This window comes from Helianthus annuus, chromosome 4 (genome assembly GCF_002127325.2).
Source record: "Helianthus annuus cultivar XRQ/B chromosome 4, HanXRQr2.0-SUNRISE, whole genome shotgun sequence".
NCBI classification, from domain to species: Eukaryota; Viridiplantae; Streptophyta; class Magnoliopsida; order Asterales; family Asteraceae; genus Helianthus; species Helianthus annuus.
The window spans coordinates 178,532,636-178,554,976 of NC_035436.2; the positions used below are offsets into that span (position 1 = coordinate 178,532,636).

The window sequence follows — 22,341 nt, forward strand, 5'->3', positions numbered from 1 at the left end:
AACAAATGAATGTATAATGTAAATAAGATTACTCACGACGGTTTATTGCACTAGATTTTCAAACACGAACATTACAATGTAGAAAACACAAGTAAAAAAATGGGTATTAACCACAATAATAGCTAACGTTTCCATTAAACAATCCACAACGAAGAGACGACGACAAAAAATATCAACAAAAAACTCAAATCCATGTAGATATTATTTTAACAACTCGTGAAAGTACAGGTAGACTCAACCCGATATAAACGTAAGAATATAACTCTTGAGTGACAAAAATATTAATTTTACGCATCAAAATATTTTTATTAATAATCGTTACTGAAAATTCGTTAAAATAAAGACCGGCATTATGATTTTTTTTCAAGGAATGACCACACGAAACAAACTCCAGTTTCCTATCCCGTTATTCCCATTTCCGGCACCTTTGCACTTGGTCAACTCGAACTCGGTTGACTTTTCCAACGAGTTCGGTACTTGAGATTTTCGTTTCGATGATCTAACTTTGGTTTTACTACCGACTTTCCTTCTATCTCCGTCCACCTCCCACCGCTCACTCCCACCTTTCTCCTCCACGTCAGCGTCACACATTTCCTCTCCGGCTTCATTTTTCATTTTAGCCCTTCCACTTTCAACATTTACACAACAGTCCCTCAACAAAGAAAGACTAAGTCTCCCATTTATACGTTCTGCCTCAAATTTAGTACCACAATTTGAAACACTCACAGCCTTAATAACCAACCGCCCATTCTCCCTATGAGGCCTGACCTTCACAGTACCATCTGAACCACTGATAGAGGTCAATGGCGGCGGAAACCCGCCGCCACCTCTACGCTGGCTCATCATTTTGCGTTCAAAAGCACGCGCTTTTGACCGTAATAAACCACCCAACCTCTCTCTTTCCTCCAAATTAAACTCATCACTACTTTCACTCACATCACTCCCTGTTTCAGTCCCTAAACTCTCCGTACACATTTCTAAGCTCTTGGTACTCAATGCAGAAGCAGAACGCTTCACCATTGGATGAACATACACCTCTTCATGGTTAACATGATCATTTGATGTTGGGTTTGAAAGAACGTTAAAGAAGCCCCACCCGTTGTTCGAATTCGCTTCGGGTTTTGGTTTTGAAGACAGTTTGGAGGTGAGAACAGGTGATTTGGTTAGCTGAGGCTCTAGGCATGATTGCAAACCTTGACACACAATTGAGGTCATGATGTTAGAGTAGGAAAAACAGAGTTGGGTGTGATTGGAATTGTTTTTTTTTTTTTTCAAGAAAACTTGTGGATCTTTAGAGGGAAATTGGAAAGAAGTGAGAAAGTTTGATGGTTGATGAGAAGAGAATAGAGGGGTTGAGGGTGTATATATAGAAGATTAGAACATGAGAGGTCTCTTTTTTTCCAAAGAGATGCCACTAGAATTTATTCATTTTCTTGAGAATATTTTATGATTTTTTTAACGGCGTATGGTTAGGATATCGCTAACCGGGTTAGCAGGGGCGGATGTATTATGGAACAAGGGGTAGCCTCCGCTACTGCTTGGTCGGAAAATTTTTGACGTTTTTAGTGTAAATTTTTGAAAAATTTGACGTTTTTTCGATTTCGTTACCGCTTATTTATAAAACGTTACCGCTTGGTCGGAATCCTAGATCCGCCACTGCGGGTTAGTAGTTAGTATCACCAAGTTAGTATTAAAACCTACTTGCCTGAACTTGAACGGTTGAACCCAGAACCTCCAAGATAAACAAAGCTTCCCACCACCCCTTAACCACTAAACCAAGAGATGATTGGTTGGGAATATTTTATGATAACTTAGGTTAAAAATAAATGAACTATTGTTTTATTTAATAAATATAAATATAGCTGACCATTATTATTTGTTTTTATATTTTACAATATGTAAATAAATGGGTGATTTAGAAGATATAGAAAAACCACAGCTCGTCTTTTAACATATCATCTGATTCATTCTATACATTTACGTGCATGTTAGAGCATTCCGGTGAGGCTCTCCATGAATGAAGCCACGTCATAGTTGTCTGAATAAACCTTACAAACGTGCCCCCTCTCTCTCGTGGACACATGGGAGGTTTAGATGGTGTGTGGGGAGGACTTTCGTACAGGGTCGTGATTTCGCAGGGCATATGGATTTAGAAAAAAAATCTGATATTTATATGTTATTTTTTTAAGTAGTAAACCCATACCAATTTCAAGTAAGGCTCATTTACAAATCATTTTTTTATGGTTTAGACTTTAGAATTTAGTCCATTAGGTTAATTGAGCCCATTACTAATTGAAAACGAAGTCTTAGATAATATAAATTGTGAAGACTGAAGAGTTGATCTACCAATTTGCTATGAAGAATGCAAGAAGAGCTGCACGAATAATTGGTTAGCTATTAGTTTATTAGTTATTACGGTATGTAATGTAACTCATTTGAATACTATAATTTTCTCATTTTTCATAATCGCATTGTTTATCGAATACTACGATTTTGTCATTTTCGTAATTGCATTGTTTATCGTTAAGGTATAAGGGCACATTTTTCGAGTTCAAATAGGGTACATGCATTCTTATAGACGCCACTGCGTGGACACATTCCCCCATTTCTCCTCCCCTCTCTCACGTGCTCCACTTGTGGGCGTTTGTCCCCAAGGATTTCTTCCTCCCTCTTTTCTCTATTTTGGACGCCACATTGACCCTGAGCACCGTGTGATAAATCATTTTTGTTGCATTCTCAACTTTTCGTATAGATAAATATTGGTGACCGTATAACTAAAACGATGTCTCAACTAAGTATGTAATACGGGACAATGACAAAGCAAGAAATGTATTAGATATATTCTAACAAAACGTTTATTTAAAATTTAAATGGAAGAAGTTTATTATTCATATTCATATATGATAAAAATCAAACTAAATGAACAGTGAATTTAGGGTATATTAAAATATGGGGTATAGGGCGGAGGTTGTGGCGTGGGTTGGGTATAAACGCCCAAGTCACCACCCCGGGTGGGCTTGGGTTTCGGCGTGACCCCTTGGGCGGGGGTTTCAACCTGGGGCGGGGGTTGTGGCGTGGGTTGGGTACAAACGCCCAAGTCACCACCCCGGGTGGGCTTGGGCTTCGGCGTGGCCCCTTGGGCGGGGGTTTCAGCCCGGGCGTTTGACGGGGCTATCAAGATGACATGGCAGGATCTCATTGGCCAAGACAAGTAGCCGATTGGGCTAGCCGTTGGCCAACGGCTATGTGTTTAAAAAAAAATATTCACTATAAATACTCACACTTCTATTCATTTTTTTACCACAACTACTCCACCTCTTCTATAATCATCTCTATCTTATTTAAAAAAAAAAAATTCTCATCCAACCACAATACGAAAAATGAATCCTCATAATCGTGGTTTTGACCCGAACAATCCGTGGGCATTCCAAGAAACACCTAGCCCAGCATCCAATCGTCCAATTGCTCCCTTTTTAATACACTCCACGATGCCGGATATGGCTGGTTACGCATCGTTTATCTTGAATCGTTTAAAGAATGATGTCGGTCGAAAACACCAATGCCTTTCGCGCAACGCATGTCATTGAAAAACACTAGTTATATCAAAAGCTGTTTCTTTTAAACTTAAATGGAATGGAATAATTTGTTGTTAATTAGTATATTAACAAAGCACTAAGTTTGGTCAAAATGCCTGACACATTGACACGAGTTTTAAATATAATAGAAAACATATTCAAACTATTAGTTTATGTCAAAATAACTACAAGAGTTAATTACTGTTTTTGTCCCTACGGTTTGTCAAAAATTATTATTTCAGTCCATTAGTTTAAAAGAGTAAATTGCCATTTTAGTCCCTGAGTTTTGTCCAAATTTGTCATTTTAGTCCAAATAGTTTTTTTTTTTTGCCTCTGGATCCCTGACTTTTCCCTTTTGTTGCCATTTTGATCACATACACTAACTCCATCCAAAAACTCCATCTTTAACCAGGGGTATTTTGGGGATTTTCATTTTAAGTGTTTTCAATTGCCATTTTGATCCAATTCCAAAAAATCAAAAAAATTCCAAAAAATTCTAAAAAATCATAAAAATTCTAATAAAAATCCAAAAAATCCGTTTCGGCGCGAACCGTTTCGAACCCGAACCGTTTCGAGCGGAACCATTTCGACCCGTACCGTTTCGACCCGAACCGTTTCGAGCTGAACCGTTTCGACGCGAACCGTGACGACCCGTACCGTTTCTAGCTGAACCGTTTCGAGCCGAACCATTTCGAGCCGAAACGTTTCGACGCGAACCGTTTCGACCCGAAACAGTACGGGTCGAAACGGTTCAGCTCGAAACGGTACAGGTCGAAACGGTTCGGCTCGAAAAGGTTCGGTTCGAAACGGTACGGGTCGAAACGTTTCGGGTCGAAACGGTTCGGCTCGAAACGGTTCGGCTCGAAACGGTTCGGCTCGAAACTGTTCGGCTCGAAACGGTTCGGCTCGAAACTGTTCGGCTCGAAACGGTTCGGCTCGAAACGGTTCGGCGGTCGAAACGGTTCAGCGGTCGAAACGGTTCGGGTCGAAACGGTTCGGTTCGAAACGGTACGGGTCGAAACGTTTCGCGTCGAAACAGTTCAGCTCGAAACGGTTCGGTTCGAAATGGTTCAGCTAGAAACGGTTCAGTTCGAAACGGTTCAGCTCAAAACGGTTCGGCTCGAAACGGTTCAGGTCGAAACGGTTCAGCTCGAAACGGTTTGCGTCGAAACGGTTCGGCTCGAAACGGTACGGGTCGAAACGGTTCGGGTCGAAACGGTACGGGTCGAAACGGTTCGCGTCGAAACGGCTCAGCTCGAAACGGTTCGCGTCGAAACGGCTCAGCTCGAAACGGTTCGGGTCGAAACGGTTCGGGTCGAAAGGGTTCGGGTCGAAACGGTACGGGTCGAAACGGTTCGCGTCGAAACGGTTCGGCTCGAAACGGTTCGGGTTTCGCTTCGAAACGGTTCGCGCCGAAACGGATTTTTTGTATTTTTTTAGAATTTTTTAGAATTTTTATGATTTTTTAGAATTTTTATTATTTTTTAGAATTTTTTAGAATTTTTTTGATTTTTTGGAATTGGATCAAAATGGCAATTGAAAACATTTAAAATGAAAATCCTCAAAATAACCCTGGTTAAAGATGGAGTTTTTGGTTGGAGTTAGTGTATGTGATCAAAATGGCAACAAAAGGGAAAAGTGAAGTACCCAAGGGCAAAAAAAAATCTATTTGGACTAAAATGGCAAATTTGGACAAAACTAAGGGACTAAAATGACAATTTACTCAGTTTAAAAATTGCGATTTCAGTCCATGTGGTTTCACTTTCGTAACCATTTCAGTCCATCTCGTATCCATTTCAGTCCCTGTACTAACAGAATAAATGGATTGAAATGGTTACGTAAGTGAAACCACAGGGACTGAAATGGTTACGAAAGTGAAACCACAGGGACTGAAATCGCAATTTTTAAACTAACTGATTGAAATAGTGATTTTTGACAAATCACAGGGATGAAAACAGTAATTAACTCTAACTACAAGTTTATAAATAACTGAAGTAATTAAAAAAGTGACAATCTAAGATAAACTAAGGTTCAAAAGCTTTATATATGTTTTATATGAGTTATTAATGTGTTTCATCATCCTTCTTTTGCATTCACATCGATTCACCATAGCCCGGCTATTTGAAGTTATCAGTCCCAAATCAATATGTTAGATAACTATACAATGGCAGATCTATGCTCTGAGTATGGGGGCGGGCATCCCCATGAAAATTTGAAATCATCCCTCAAAAAAATAAGTAAACCATCCTCATAAAATTTTAACAAAAAAGAGGGTTTTCTCTTGATCTTTCATCTAAAACTCCTGAATACATTCACTAGATCTTCTTTTGTAATTATTTTATGCATTTCTATTACGATTGACGTACTTTTGTTTTTTTTTCTTTTAATTTAATCTGTTTTATCTATCTATCTATCTATCTATCTATCTATCTATCTATCAATCATGTAACCTAACCCGGCTCGGAATGAATAAAAAATAATATATATTTATAGAAAACCTACTCTCAAAAACTTTTTGATCCCATAAAAAAAATCTAGTCCATGGCTAAACTATATAAATGATGTTGGATCATGCGTAGTGGAAGACACCCCACCCTTGGGTGTTTTGCGCCATGTGGCAGTCCAGTCAGCAATTGAGCATTATGTGGCGTTTTCCTAAAAAGTGGGGATGTGGGCATTATGTTAAAAGGGGTGTAATAGAATTTGAGTAAAAAAACATCAAAAATTGTTATTGGCCAAATAAAAAGGGATGCACAGTCATTGGCCAACACAAAATGAACATGGCGTGGAAAAAACAACGCCAAAACAATTTTTTTTGAGAAAAACTCCCATGGGGGTGGTTTGGAGGCATGGAGGGGCGTGGTTTTGGCATAAAACGCCCAAATTTTCCCCATTACGAATGGTCTTAGTGTTTTTATACAAATTATATAAATCCCATAATCTATTGTGATGATGCAAATGCTAGTGGTCTTTAGGTTGATTGGTTACAATGGGAAAGAAAGCAAAGTCATACTTGTTTTATTGGATTACCAATAAGAAATCAAACTTTTTTTGGACACACCACTCCTTGGTCCTTGGTAGGCAAAAGTGAGCCAACAGAGAGGATTCCCCTCTTGGTGATATTTGTGGTCATCACTTTGCATCCTCTAAATTTATACCTTTTTAAACCACTTTTCTATCTTTGTATTTATATATATTAGAACCCATGTACTGATTTCAACACCTAAATTATCTTAATTGTTAGGGAATTGATGCATCAACCATGACATCCATACTTTATGTTATTATAAATTGCATTAAAATGGATTTAATGGCTAGAAATTGATAATAGAATATTTTAGTGTATTACATACATTTCAGAAATTCGGATTTCTACATAATAAGAGAAGGTTGACAATCACTTAATCTTTTATCTTGGGAAAAGTAGAATCCAATAGATCGACAAGATGGTAACTCAAATTCGATATTCGGAATTTATTGAATATTTGTTCTAGTGTTAAGTGTGAATATTCAGAAATTAATGAATGGGATATTGGGGTTGCAACATCGTTGAAAACGAGTCATGGAAAAGCCTAGGGTTGTGTTTCTTACATGATCCATTTTGTAACTGTTAAAGACAAGAAATCTTGTTTCATAGTTTACGTTTAATTGGTGAATGTTAACTATCCAAATTATGTTTTTACTATATATTTTGGATAGTCCTTGTTATAAGCTACACCTCTCCAAATTGGCAATATTTATAACTTTTTTCTTAGAATTCATTACAAATATCGTCTTTTTTTTATTCTACATAATTGACGATTTTGTAGCATAATAAGCCTTTCCTTGTAATGGTGTTATGATTAATTGTATTGTACATGAGAGTAAAATCGTCTTTTCAACTTTTTATGTCCTTTGCTGTATTACCAATCGAAACAGTGCTTCGATTAAAACAGACTATGATTAGCTTCATAACTATGATTTTTAATAAACCAATGTGAGAATTGGCGGGAATGTCATGAAAACGTGATGTTTTTACTCTCTTGAAAGCCATATGTCTGACGCAACTTGTGTTTGACCTCATCTCATTTGTTAACACTTAGCAGAGAATTGGTGAGGTCTCTTCGGTTTTCAGTAATAGATTCTTACGGTTAAAAAAACACGATGTTGCAAGCATATGCATATGTTACACAGTTAAAAAATCACGATGTGGGGAGAACAGTAATGAAGGAACAATGGATGTTGACAACATGTGGATAGATAGATACATTTATTTTGTTGGATGAAGTTGAATTATTTTTAAAAGTCGGTATGTTTGATGTGCCGTTCAAAAAAACAAAGAAGGTATGTTTGATGCTTTTGGTGTGTGACAGCATTTGGTCATGTTTTTGGTGTTGTTAAAATTTGAGGCAATTTGGTCATATTATGGTATCATGACTTATGACTGTTCATACAGTTGGTCACTTGGTCATGTTTATGTTAGCCAATTGAACACCAAAATTACAAAAGATAACTTGAGAATTTAAAAAAAAAACTACTAAAAGGTCAATTTCACTGACACAAATTATATATAATGTTCAATTTAAATCTTCCATCCCCAAATATGCAAATACCATGACTAAGAAAATATGGTTAGAAAAAAATCATATAAGTGGGTTATATGAATGTTAAAAGAGAAACATAGAAAATAGAGTAAATTACAAGTTTTGTCCTTTATGTTTACATCAAATTGCAGGCGGTGTCCTTTGTCTTTAAAATTGACGAGTTTTGTACTTAATGTTTCAAAATCTTACACGTTATATCCTTTGGGCCTAACCCAGTTTTTTTTTTTTTTTTATTAAATCTGATCACCCAGGGGTATTTTAGTCTTTTTACCCTATTTATTTAATATCATTTAAAAAAATAAAACAAAATAATTTATAACTCTTACCTATCTTCAACATCAATCTACCTGCAACAGCCTAACACCACCTCCCACCACTGCCTAACCCACCTTCACCATCCAGAACCCACCACTCCGGCCACCACCACCTGCAACACCCCTAACACCACCTCCACCACCACAAACCCACCTTCACCATCCACAACCAACCACCATACCCATCCCACCACCGCCACCAATAATCACCATCGCACCCTCCCACCATCGCTAAACCCACACCTCCCACCAAAATCTACCAAAATCTAATTACTAGCCCAAAAAAAACACCAAACCAGTAAACATAAAGGGCATTAGGTCGCCTACAATGTTTACACCAAATTAGGTCTACATTGTGTCATTTGCCCTTTTTCCACAACTGTATAGATTCTTCAAAATTCAATTACTAGCCCAAAAAAAAATCAAACCACTCAAAACAACAAAACAAATACCTATACAATCACAACAAAATGAGCTGTTACAAGTCACAATAGCAGCTTTAGTCTTCGATTGGATGGTGCGGTGGCCGGAGGAAAGTGTGAGAGGTGGAGCAGAGTGAGGTTTAGGGGGTGATTGCTAGCCGTCATCTGCCACCTCTTTTACCATCGTCGCCGTACCTAATGAGCACCGATCTGAGGAGGGGTTAGGTTTCTAAGGTGGTGGTGGTGGGGTTTCGATGGTGGCGGAGGTGTTTCGATGGTGGCGGAGGCGTTTCGATGGTGGCGGAGGATGGGTTTCGATGGTAGCGGTTATGTGATGATGATCGGTGGGTGGTTACAGATTGTTGCGATGGTAGAGGTGGTGGTCGCCTGAGGTTTCGGGTGGTTATGGTAGTGGGCGGTGCTGGGTGGTTGTGGTGGTGGACGGTGGGAGGTGCTGGGTTGGTGGTGGGTGGATGAAGACGTGATGGCTGTTGAGGTTGAGATGTGGAAGATATAAATCAAGTGTTCTTCTTTGAATATTCATAAAGTAACTTTTTTAATTTTCTTTTCTTTTATTTATTAAAATAGTATAATCAAATGAGTAAAAGACTAAAATACCCCTGGGTGATCAGATTTAACAAAAAAAATAAACTGGGTTAGGCTCAAAGGACATACCGTGTAAGATTTTGAAACATTAAGTACAAAACCCGTCAATTTTAAAGACAAAGGACACCGCCTGCAATTTGATGTAAACATAAAGGACAAAACTTGTAATTTACTCTAGAAAATAAAATTATGTAACAAATATAGTGTTTTTTAAAGTTGTTAAAAGAAATAACTAGTTACATTTCATTACAATATAATGATGAAAATAAACTTGAATGTGGTTAAATTTAACTTTGTTGCAGATTAAATACAACTAGCAATACAACTCGCGCACGTTGCGGCGCGATACATCGTAAACATCGAATAGATTAGTCCATACGTTATGTGATGCGTTAACCATATGAAAACACGTGTTTCGACGTATCTGATTGAACTCAATATTACCTATATAAACATTGCAGTTGGATCAAACACAAAGTAAATCAAATTTATACCCGACAATCATAGCGTATTATATGTGACCCAAGTCATACATAGAAAATGTAACGGATATAACGGAAAAGCTGACACGTATAATCAAAAGAGATGAATTAGAGCTTTTGAAAAAATGGAAAAAAGGAAACCATAATTTGACTCCACTCGGTTCAAAACAAAATTTACAAAACATCACCTGACTCGTTTCCCAAAAAAGTTTACGTCAAAACATACACCAATCTCAAATTTATACTGAAACGTACATAAAAATATGCATGTAAAAATGTTTTTTAAGCGAAAACATATTATATTTAACCTAACTCGGTTCTAGAAAAAGTTTACGTCAACATGTAGATAAAATCGAATTTATACATGCACATACATCAAACTATGCACGTGAAAAAAAAATTAGTTTTTTTTTTCTTTTAAACTCGAAACAAATTATTAGTAAAAAACTTAATAGGTTAAATACGTTAGTAAAATTGTGCCAAGTAGCACTAATGCCAAACCACTGTCAACGAACACCAACATCAGAAGAGCTTGTAAAAATAAAATAAATAAAAAAGTAAAAAATAACACCGAACAAAAAACATACGTAAAATCATTGAACCATGCATGCCAGTCGCGGCGTGTTAATGAGAAGGAAACGTAAAAAAGAATATCTAAGTCGATCTAGGATTCGCGCGTTGCGACGAACTTTTCAAACGGAGAAAAATAGACGCGCTGCGACTGGACTGTCAAACGAGGAAAACAGACGAAAAAACGTTGCACCCTACACGCACGTTGCTGCGTGTTGACTCGCAAAATTTAGAACGAAATGTAAAACGAAAAACTTGCGAAAGATGAAAGTATAAGGGGCCAAAGTTGAAAATAAGAAAGTGTTGGGGTTAAATTAAAAAGTTGAAAAACTTTGTGTTAAAACTAAAAAAGTCAAAGGATTTAAAATGAAAAACATAAAAACCTTTGGGTTAAAAGTTAAAAATGTAAAAAAAAAAAAATTTAAGAAACACCCAATATATATATGTTATAACTCAATAAAAAGTTACTAATTTATAGTTTGGAAATGTTTGTAAACTAGTTTTTGCCCCGCCCGCGTTGCGGGGCAATAAACCGAATATTTCTCTCTTATAACATGTATGTCTGTATAGAGGGCAAAATCGTAATTATATTTTGAGCTAGAGGCGAAATCATAATTTTAAATTGAAAGCAAAATCATAATTTTGAGCTGGGGGGGGGGGAATCATAATTTTATTTGAACTGTGGGCAAAAACGTAATTTTGAGCTGAGGCCAGAATCGTAATTTTAAGGTGGAGGGAAAACCAAAATTTGATTTTGAACGGGGTCAAAACCGTAATTTTAAATGAAGGGCAAAACCGTAAATTTAAACTGAGAACGAAATTAAAAATGAGTTTTTTGAACCGAGGGTAAAAGCGTAATTTTGAGCTAGGGACGAAATTATAATTTTATTTTGAACTGGGGGTAAAAACGTACTTTTAAACGAAGGACGAAAGCGTAATTTTGAAGTGGAAAGAAAATAAAATTTAAAAAAGGTTGGTCCAATGGGGGAGTTATTTTGAACTGGGGGTAAAAACGTACTTTTAAACGAAGGACGAAAGCGTAATTTTGAAGTGGAAAGTAAATAAAATTTAAAAAAGGTTGGTCCAATGGGGGAGTGCCAGGCAGCTGCCTGGCACTATTCCCCTCATCGGGTTTTGTAGTAGTAGATAATAACTCAGTATTTTATTTTATTTTATTTTTATTTTGAGTGGTGTTCCTTTAAAGTTTAAACAAAGCGCAATAAACAACCAAATCCTTGACAAGACCAATTCAAATCCAGCCAATCAGGTGTCGTCACGTTAATGTACCAGTGATGCTCGTTGGTCGGGATTAATAGTTGCTGCTACAAATGAATATTTATGGATTAGCTTTCGTGAATAATTTTGTTGTGTGAAAATTGTTTATTTATATCTTCGTATATAAAATATCCAAAAAAAATATGACATTAATATTTTTTTTAAATGGATTATGTGGTAAATTTTTTTATTTCAATTGAGTCAAATATAATTGACAACATATTATATTAGATTGTAGGGTATGGTATAAAACCCCTAGTGGCTTTATCACGTCATATCGGCGTCACATAGGTGCCACCTCACATGGGGGCTTTAAAGCCTCTTCCTTTAATATTATTGCAATGATTTAAAACCCCTTTTAAACAATATAGAAAAAGAAAAAGGATATCAAAAAAGAAGGTAATCCGATTGGTGGAAAAGGAATGGATCTCAGTATCTCACATACATACTTAATAGCATGGGTGGACCTACTTTATGGGGTGGGTGGGAAGCCGCACCCCTTGAAAAAAAATTAGTGGTATTTTTCGTGAAAAATCCCGACCGCACCCCTTGGAAAATTTCGTCCGCACCCCTTAAAAAAAATGTTAGGAATTTATATAAAAAAATTGTGAACACAGATTGAAACCCAATCAAATTATGTAAACAAATTAGCCCACTAACCCCTTTAATAAAACTAAAATTCAATCCATCAAGCCCAATAACTTAATACCCATTCAAGCCCCATTCCAACTACTAGTTTTGTTAAACAAAATCAGTCCACGTAATAAAAAAAAAAAAAAAAAAAAAAAACCCAAATCGTTGGTGGTTTTATTGATTATATGATTGTTGGTTGGTAAATAACAATACTAGGGCTTGAAATTCAAAATTTTAAATTGAAAATTAAGGAACATGTGCTATGGTTAAACACTTGAAGATCCTTGTTTATTTTGTATGTGATAGGATTAGGAAAGATCAATGAGTAGGGAGGTTATGTCGCGATTTCTCAAGAGGAAAGGAGTGGAGCCACTTTTTTTCGTCGGATTCTTCTAATTAAAGACCAATGTATGTTTTAAATAAGTTTTATTGTTCTTTTATTTAATGATTAAGAGAAATAGAAGTATGGATGATTTGAATGTTGATGCTTTTTTGTTTGTTAATGTGATAGGAAGTTAGGAACTAGGGTTTGATTGTTTGAAAATTGAAATGGACCCGACCCGATCTGATTCGACCCGCTATGAAACTTTGTTTGTTTGTATTTACTTGTTTTACATGACTCGACCCGACCCGCTATGAACCGATTTTTTTATATGGTTAGGGGTCTAAAATCTTTAAAAAATTTCCGCACCCCCAGGAAAAAAATCATGGATCTGCCACTGCTTAATAGCACTCGTTAATGTGTTGGCGGAGACTCAATGCCCCTCCCCTGACGCCGGCGCTATAGGACGCTAATTTTGCTGATTTGGCTATAGGGCGCTAAAATGCAACATTATTGTTGCATTTTTGATAACTTTATGAAAATAAAAAGTAAAAAAAAAACAAATGAAATTATAAACATTTCTTTTTCTATACTTCCTACACTTTATGGCTCAAAATATTTCACATGTGTATCGTTAGAAAACATTCATTACGTTCAAAATATGAATTACGCCTTTTTGATTCTTAGGACATTTTCTTTAAAATTTTATTATGTATTTATATAATTATACAGATTTAATTAATATAAAATTTGAATTTCTAAACAAAATAAAATTTTATTTGATCTTTTTTATTTATATGTTTTTATTACTTAGTAGTTGATACTTGTCAAGTTTTGTTTCATCGTTCATATAAGGAAGTCTATGTATCAGTATTTAATAGTTTCCCCCCAACAACATTTTGCTGCGCTCGCTGTAGCCGTTGCTGCTGCGGCATGCAGTGGCAGCAGTGCCGCCCCTGCTGTTGTATTTTGTGCAACACAGCAGATTTTTACCAGTTTAAGTACATCAGTTTAACAACTTCTATTGTGCTTTTGATCCGTAGCACGACACACCAGTTTAACAACAGCATCTGTTTACCAGTTTAACCATTTTTAACAGTTTTAACTGTTTTAACAGGGTTTAACTATATTTAACAGTTTTTAACGTTTTAACTGTTTCAACGGGTATTTAGAGGGTGTAGAAGTAGATGTATCATAGACATACTTGAATGTACATATTGATAATTAAACGAACACACTTTATTAGGTATTTCGAGGGTGTAATGCATACCATACACAGCACTGAGTTTGAACGGTTCATTCTGCTTCCGAAACACCCAGTTATGTTTGAGAACCACGTCCGATTTTGAAAAAAGAAGAATGGAGATAAAGCAGTATAAAAGCATAAAGTTGATTATTGTTCTTTTGTTTTTTTCAATTTTTGGTTATTTACGAGTTTGCCCCTGCACATGCTTGTCATGTTACTTGTATTTAACTAGAATATGGATGGAGTTGGTATGGTGGAGTAAAATTGCAATAAAATGGAAAGATTAGATGGTCAAAACCGGGCAATTTACTTGTTGAAAATTAAAAATTGTAAAAATAAGCAATGGCCTCACGGGGGACCAAAACCGCAATTTACTCTATAATAAAATAACTATTTGTAGTTAAGTGAAAAATATACTTGTTCAAAATTCAAAATTATTTTTCTATTTAGATGGTCAAAACAATGATTCTACATAAATAGAAACAAAAAAGCATCAAAATCGGTATATATATATATATTTTTAATCTAATAGTCAAATTTAAAAGTTTATTCCCATTCACTTTTTTATAGTTTTGGTGTACGAAATCCCAACCACCAAAGAAATATACTTCTTTCTAGTTTGGCTTTAACTAAAAAAACATACCCAAACATTCAAACAGCAATCAATATGCAGATAATAAAACAAAACTCAGATTAATAAAGATAACTAGAATTAAAAAAGCACAATCAGGTGCCGGAAACATAAGTAAATCCAAATGCCAATACAAAACAAGTCATACATCCCTTACCTTAACCTAAAAAAAGGATTCATGATTGTCTTCTAAATACGTTAAATCATAAGAAATGTAAACTAGATAAAAGGTCATACCTAAAATGTGACCTCTATTCTTCCTGCTTAATTTCAAGCTCCTTGAGTTTGGATCCCAACTCATCACCGTCACCATCCTCGTCAGCGTCCTCGTCCTCGTCCTCATCATCGTACTCCTCTCCTTCAGGGTCATTATCATCCAACGGTCCAAGCAAATCAGGTGAATTCTTAAAAATCTCTTTCACGTCTTCAACACCTTCATCAGATATGTAATTACCGTTAATGTTCAGCACCTTAAACCCGGGTTTACCTACAACAGCCTGAGCCAGAACCCGAGCTCCAGCCCTTCTAATCATGTTAGTGCTCAAGTCAACTTCAGTCAACCGTGGAAAGTCTTCTTCAAGGGCCTTAGCAATTGTTATAACACCGTCATCCTTCAATTCATTCTCTGACAAAAGAATCTTAACTAGCGACTCTTTTCTCGCAACGATAAATTCAGCCAGAGCAGAAGCTGCTTCTGCGGTAATGTCGTTTCCCGCCAATTCGAAAACTTCAAGAAACTTCGCGGAATCTTTGAGAGTGTTAACAATGGCTAAACTTCCTTCGTTTTCCAAGTTTAAGTAACTGAGGTAAATCTCAGTCAGATTAGTGAGTAAAGAAATGGTTTTACTCAAAGCAATCCCGGCTTCTACACCGAATATATTATCACGAAGATCGAGTTTCTTCAAACCGGTACATGTGGCGAGTGCTTCTGATAAAGCAATTCCCCCTTCAGAACCAACCCGAGTCGACGAACACCTAAAATCCTCCAAGATCGGGGATTTTTTCAAAAGTTGGGAAATTGCAATCGCGCCTTCATCGCCGGTCATATTATTATGAAAATGAAGGATTTTTAGCTTCTGTGTGGACGGAATCAACTCAACCACCGCCTTTGCGGCTTCTTCTGAGATACCATCATTCTTTAAATACAACTCCTCGAGGTTACTTTGTGAACTTAGAAGCTCACTAAACGCCCTAACTCCTTTTTCACCCAATGCGTTATCTGAAATGTCCAAATACCGCAAGTCGAAACCTTCAAGGGCTGCTGAGAACATTTTCATAACTTCCAGGGCCTCTTCTTCAGGCCTACCAGCAACAAAATCCGATAAGTCAACTTCTGTGAGTTGACCCTTTAGAGAGACCAAAATAGGAGCTGCAATACGCGCTGCATCCAACCCGAAGCTTCTGTTGCTAAAACATATCTTCGTATAGTTGTTTCCAGGTTCTTGTAGCGGTTTTAACAGCTCTTTAGCTTCATCAGCTTCAATGAAAGCTCTTTTCCCTTTAGAAATGTCGAAAACGATTTTTTTGGTTCCTGGTGTAATCGGTTCAATTGTAATTTCTTGTTGTTCTTCTTTTACTCTGGGACCTCTTTTTACAGCCTCCACCATTAGCGTACTTGATTCTTTAGCGTAAAGTTGAACAGCAGAACCACCGTCACCATCTGGCTCTTTTTCAAAGTGTTGGTTTGCTGTTTCAAAGGCTGCAGCTTCGATTCTCTTAGCATCTTCTTCAGCTTCTTCCTTGCTTAAAAGACCATACTTTCTGGATAAAATGGATGGAGTGGTGAGGTTTTTGGTTATGCGTTCCACAAGTATTTGCCTCGTTCCTTGGCTTGGAGGCCACAACTTAATCGAGTGCAAGCGGTTTTGTGCAGTTGAATCCATGTCAAAGAATCTGCAACAATGCATTTAATACACGTTTAGCACTCTCGCGTAACAGACTTCATTTATAAAATAAGAAATTAACAACATTTTAAACAAAACCCTAACAAAATGATGAATTGGATTATGTTTATATCCTGAGCCTTTGTATCCATCTTTTACACTTTAGCTTAACACCTTTCATTTACAAGATAATAAACTAACAGCGCTTTAACAAACCCTAACAAAATGATAAATTACATTATGTTTACTCTAGCCTAACATTTGTCATTTAAAATATAAAAAATTCACAAACCCTAACAAAATAATATCTTGATTGCCTCTGTATCCATCTTACATACTCTGAATACTATGGATTTTATTCTAAACAGCATAGATTTTTTTAAAAACATATTACAGTATGCGCTAATGTACAGTTTTGAAACAACAATACAGATCCGGATTTTGCTCCATATTAGATCTATTTAAGTCCATTCGAAAGATCAAAACAATAGATATATGAATACTAAATCCAATAAACATAACCTAAATAAAAACACACAGTCCGTTACAAATTTAAACAACTGGTCTTCTCATAAGTAAAAACAAGTCAAAACACTCTAATTCACCGTATAAAACACGATTTGTCAATGCTATCAGATACAATCTCAAATCAACTACATAAATTAGGTTACGCGACTAATTTTACAACGAGAATGAGAAAATCGGGTATCAGATCTAGTTTGTAAGATAAAAAACCGTAGATTTGAAGGAAACTGATGCTTGACTTAAGTAAATGAAGATAGAAGATGTTAAAGATGACGGTTTTGAAGGCGTAAAGGGAAAATGAAGAAACTTACCGGCGGACGGGGGTTGAGACGACGGAGATCGGACGGCGAGAGTGGCAGAGGGTTATGATAACTGATAAGGGAGGCGTGCACGGAGTGGGGTATGGGCTGGGGTTTTAATTTATATAATAAAAATAATACTCTGTTTGCCCTGATTTTGAAATTGAAACCACCACTGAATATTATTTCCCTCTCAATTCTTTCTTGCAATTACAAATGCCTGCCTGCCTTGTGTTTACTTATTTACTTGGAATCATGTTGTATTTCATTATGTTATTTTAACAAGTTTAAGTTTTTGTGTGTTACACGTATGGCCTCACAATAAAAGATAGAGCAAATTACAAGTTTTCTCCTTTATGTTTGTAAAACAATCCTAAATCGACACCCTCGTAATATTTTCCGACACCCTAAAAATAATTTAAAATATCCTAACATGACCAAAAATACACCTCATACGCGAAAACGGGCCCTGAATACCTTAATTATTATTAAAATTAATTAAAAATGGAATTTTAGGTTTGAGGCAGGCCGCGTAAACCACCCCTCAACCCTTACGCGGGCCGCGACACGGTGAAAGCTGGCGAAACCCTGGGCCGCCACGTGGCCCAACACACGTCGAAGCTAGCTGATGACCCGGATCACCTAAACCCTACCCGGGCTACTACGCGGGCCGCGTAGGCCCTGGTCTTGTTTTACGCGGGCCGCGAGAAAGGCCAAATCAGGCCCTATAAGTAACACGCATCGGCCTTCAGTCGAGAATCACTCATAAACGTTTTCTTTCTCTAAATTCTGAATTATAGGCATTATACTCGGGTCTAATACCCCCCCCCCTAAATAACGAAGTTCTGCTCCGTTGTAAGTATCATAACCCCTGGATACGTATTAGATACTTTGCCCGATTGATATAGGGTTCCGTAACGGCTGTCGTGGTTCTGCCCGACGTAGTCGTTGGAATGCCGTCTCGGGGAGGGTATTACTAATGTTAAAATGGGTTATTATACTAACACGTGTGCATTTGTGTAATTTATAGATTATTCCCAGGAAATCCTTACTGAAAATTCTAAGACAGCAAAGTGAGTAATCTCCTTTTTACAAACTGTTTTTACAAAACTTCACCTAATTAATTATATATTAAGCAGTTATTGAGTATTTGTAAGGATACAATTATCGTCGGTAAATTTGGGGCTTTGTATACAAAATTTGTTACTGCCTTGCGAGGAGTAACATGACCATAAGTTGGAACGACAGTACCGTGGGTAGTAATTGATATGACTTGGAAACAAGTGTAATTGCGAGACCGCCCTCAATACTGTACAATGGTTTTTATTAAAACTTGATTGAACTGGGATTCACTCACCAGTATTTCCCACTGACAAAATGTTTTTAAACGCGTTTCAGGTAACAAAATGTGAAAGCCAAATAGAAGCCAGCGGGACAGCACTAAAGGCTTGGAAAAGTGGCATTAAAGTTACCTAAAAGAAATAGATGTTTTTACTAAATAAAAATATGATTTATTCCTATGAAAATGTGTGTACTTAAAACTTGGGTTTTATCCCATGTGTTTAATGTTATGAAAGTGTGGTATTTTACTCTGATAAAACATTTCCTAACTACGGTCCTGATACGTGGTTGTAAACCGGTGCTCGTTATTGTGTAACTTGACGTTTTTACGTAAGTTTTAGTTTCGAATAGCCTACTTTTAATCAATAATGTGTTGTGCAGGTTTGATGGAGTTTAAGGAGCTTTTCGGGAGCTTTATGGGTCATCGGGTCGAAAACCGGAGCACCGGGATGCGTTACGGGTCAACCGGGAACTCAAGAAGCGAAAATTGGAAAAACATAATGGGGCAAGCCGTCGGCGACGGGCATAGGCCGTCCCCGACGGGCTCAGGAAATGCCCGTAAGCAAAAATGTCCCGTATCCAGTCAATTAAGCCGTCGGCTGCACATCAATTTTTGGGGACCCGTCGGCGACGGGGTCAGGCCCGTCGGCGATGGGCTTTGGTTTTCACGAACGCGAATTTTGTGAAATTGAGTGCCAAGATCGATTTTTAGGGGGTTTCTTTCATGGATTACGGGAGTTACGCACTTGGGAGAGTTTGAATCTTGAACTTGGAGCCTAATCTCACCAACTATTCACCTACCATTCCATCTATCAACATCTCCTACCCGAATCAAGAATCATCCATCATCATTCAAGTCAATCTTGATTCCTAACCCTAGTTCACCCAATCATTCACCATTCCACCATCACCATCCATCACCAACCTTCATCATTCATCAATCATCCAATCAAGCTTCAAGATGACTCCATCCGCATTCCAAACATCCGGTGATCAAGTTGCATCAACCATGAGCGGCTAATCATCTCGGTTTCACCCCGGTGTAGGTAGTTGTTAATTCTAGGGTTTCGAATTGTTCTTGTTTTAACTTAGTGACAATTTGTATTTGGTTTTTGAAACTCTTGACAATAGTATTACATTTGTTACGAATTCGTGAATTGTCGAGCGATGTTAAAAGTTATGACTTTGCGAAACGGTGATATGTAATTGTACATTGTCATTGTTAGGATTTACTTGTGTTGATTACAAAGTGTCTTTTTGTCCGTTCTTCGGGGCGTTGATAGTTAGTAGCACCTAAGTCACGGTACACTAAATCCGTTAATCAAATGCATTTCAGTTGAAACTAGAACTTGTAGAAATCCTAGGTTAATAATTACCGAAACCGGGTGTGATTCCCTTTTAATATTATTGTTCTCGTATCCAGAAATTCTTGCAATCGTTAAGTAGTAGTTGTTAATTAAGTAATTCAATTTCTGTAGTCCAAATTCACATCTTTCTTCTAAACAAAAATATAAAAATATCTGGCAAGCTTCATAATTGTGACAAGTTTTTATAATTCAGTCAAATCCATACACAAACCACATACTCTTCGTGGATCGACCCCTTACTACCACTAACACATTGTTAAGGGTAATTTGGGCTTATAAATATTATCTTTGACCAGAGCGCGACACTCCGATCAAATTTTGGCGCCGCTGCCGGGGAGTGCGTGCGCTTTGTGTTTGGATATTGTTTGAATTTTTTTTTTTTTTTTTGTGATTAGCTGTTTAACTTGTTTAGCTTTCTTTTTGTATTGTCTTTTTCCTTGTTACGCGGGGTGTGTTACTTGTGCAGGTTACAGGTAGTGCATGCGTACACGAAATTCCGGGAGGACTTCACCTTTAGTCTACGAACCGGAAATCGAAAGACTCGCAAGAAGGAACCTAGCAAGCCGGTTAGAAGCAACTCTTGCTTCTAATCAAACCAACCAAACACCACCACTCACACCGACCATTGAAACCGATTCAATGGCAAACCACAACTCCAACCAAAACCTCAACCCAAATCAATTCCAATCCCGAGGAACTTTTTATCCCGCTCAAAACACCCAACCTATACCTCAAGAGCAACCGGGTGGTAACACCAACGCAAGACCACCCACTCCACCTTTCCGAAACCAAAATACCAACAACACCCAACGAACACCTCAACAACAAACCCTTCACCGACAAGCATCGTTACCTATCAACCTTGATGATCGGAATGTCAATTCCGATCGTAGAGGTAACCGTGATCGCGGCAATCCCGCAAATGAAGACCCGTTTTTCAACATCGGCGATTTAAGGAATGCAATCCCCGATGATGAACCGTATAGTGTTCCCGGTTATCAATCGCCGGAACATGTAAGCATTCATACGGAAAATTCAGACGATGGGGGGTACTACGATGATCGGGTTAACGATGATGAAGATTGGGGCCACGTGAACAGGAGAAACATTTACAATGCTAGAAGGTATGATGATGAGGAATTTGGCTACCAAAATGCCAATTATGTTGGAGACGATGAATACGGTTACGGAGGTGGAAGAAATGATGGTTATGGGAATAACCGTCAACCACGAAACAACAACCAACGGAACCGGAATGATGGGCCTTATAACAACAACAATGCAAACCCTAACCGGATTCCTCGTTTCGTGGGAGGTGGTAACCCAAGGGAAAATCGAAGAGAGGATCGAAGAGGTGAAAGACGGGATAATCGAAGACCGGTCGATCAAGAGGTTAATGGTCCACAACGTCGTCAACAACCTCCACGGGGAGTAAATGACCGTTTCCGCCCAATAGTGACCGAGAATAATTCTCCGATAGTATGCGAAAGGAGGATGTTTGATTGTAAACCGCATTACATCAACATACTTCCTCACTTCAATGGGAGGTCCAATGATGAGCCGTACACACATTTAACGGAGTTCTCTTCCATTTGTGATACTATTGGGGGCACAATTTCGCACTAGAGGAAGTTAAGCTTCGGTTATTTCAATTTTCGTTGAAAGACAAGGCAAAACAGTGGTTCCTCACACTTCCGGCCAACAGTATTCGAACTTGGGAACAAATGCAACAAGCATTTTTGGATGAATACTATTCTATGGCAAAGACCGACGATGCTAGAGATGAAATTCGGTCGTTTCGTCAACTTTCGAGTGAGCCTTTACATGAAGCATTTACCCAATTCAAAGAGCTAATGAGGAGATGCCCACATCACCAAATAGAAAAATGGGAGTTGGTGAAATGCTTTGTACGGGGTTTGGATGATGCAACTTGGAATCGTCTCGAGACAACAAGCAATGGTACACTCTTGAGCAATCATGAGGATGATGATTGGGAATTTTTGGAAAGGATGAGCAAACGATCCAAGGAAAAAGAATCGGCCGATAGAGCAAAAAGACATCCAGTTTCCCGGTCACTTCCCGATCTCGATTCTAAAGACCGGATTTCCACCTTAGAACGGGAAATAGCTCAACTGAAAAAGAAGAAAGAGGTAAATGCGGTTCAGTTTGCGGTTTGTGAAGAATGTGGAGATATTGGGCATGCGACCGAGCAATGCTCAATGGGGTCGAGTGGTTACACCGAAGAAGTCAATCAAGTGTATGGAGAT

At 37.6% G+C, this 22,341-nt stretch overlaps 2 protein-coding genes across 2 annotated transcripts; both read right to left on the minus strand.

The window, feature by feature from the left end:
- Nucleotides 1-180: 180 nt before the first annotated feature.
- On the minus strand, nucleotides 181-1,338 carry LOC110937373 (protein FANTASTIC FOUR 2). The gene has a single exon (XM_022179782.2). It carries the CDS (start codon nucleotides 1,213-1,215, stop codon nucleotides 364-366), a length of 852 nt encoding a protein of 283 aa, XP_022035474.1. The 5' UTR covers nucleotides 1,216-1,338; the 3' UTR covers nucleotides 181-363.
- Nucleotides 1,339-14,716: 13,378 nt separating this feature from the next.
- On the minus strand, nucleotides 14,717-17,567 carry LOC110937372 (RAN GTPase-activating protein 1). Its single transcript, XM_022179781.2, has 2 exons — nucleotides 17,379-17,567; nucleotides 14,717-16,552 (listed from the first exon to the last, which is right to left on the minus strand). Exon 2 carries the CDS (start codon nucleotides 16,540-16,542, stop codon nucleotides 14,911-14,913), a length of 1,632 nt encoding a protein of 543 aa, XP_022035473.1. The 5' UTR covers nucleotides 16,543-16,552; nucleotides 17,379-17,567; the 3' UTR covers nucleotides 14,717-14,910.
- Nucleotides 17,568-22,341: the final 4,774 nt, after the last annotated feature.

Coding starts and splice junctions, on each gene's coding strand:
- LOC110937373 (XM_022179782.2), bottom strand. CDS start 1,215: ATGACCTCAATTGTGTGTCAAGGTTTGCAATCATGCCTAGAGCCTCAG.
- LOC110937372 (XM_022179781.2), bottom strand. CDS start 16,542: ATGGATTCAACTGCACAAAACCGCTTGCACTCGATTAAGTTGTGGCCT.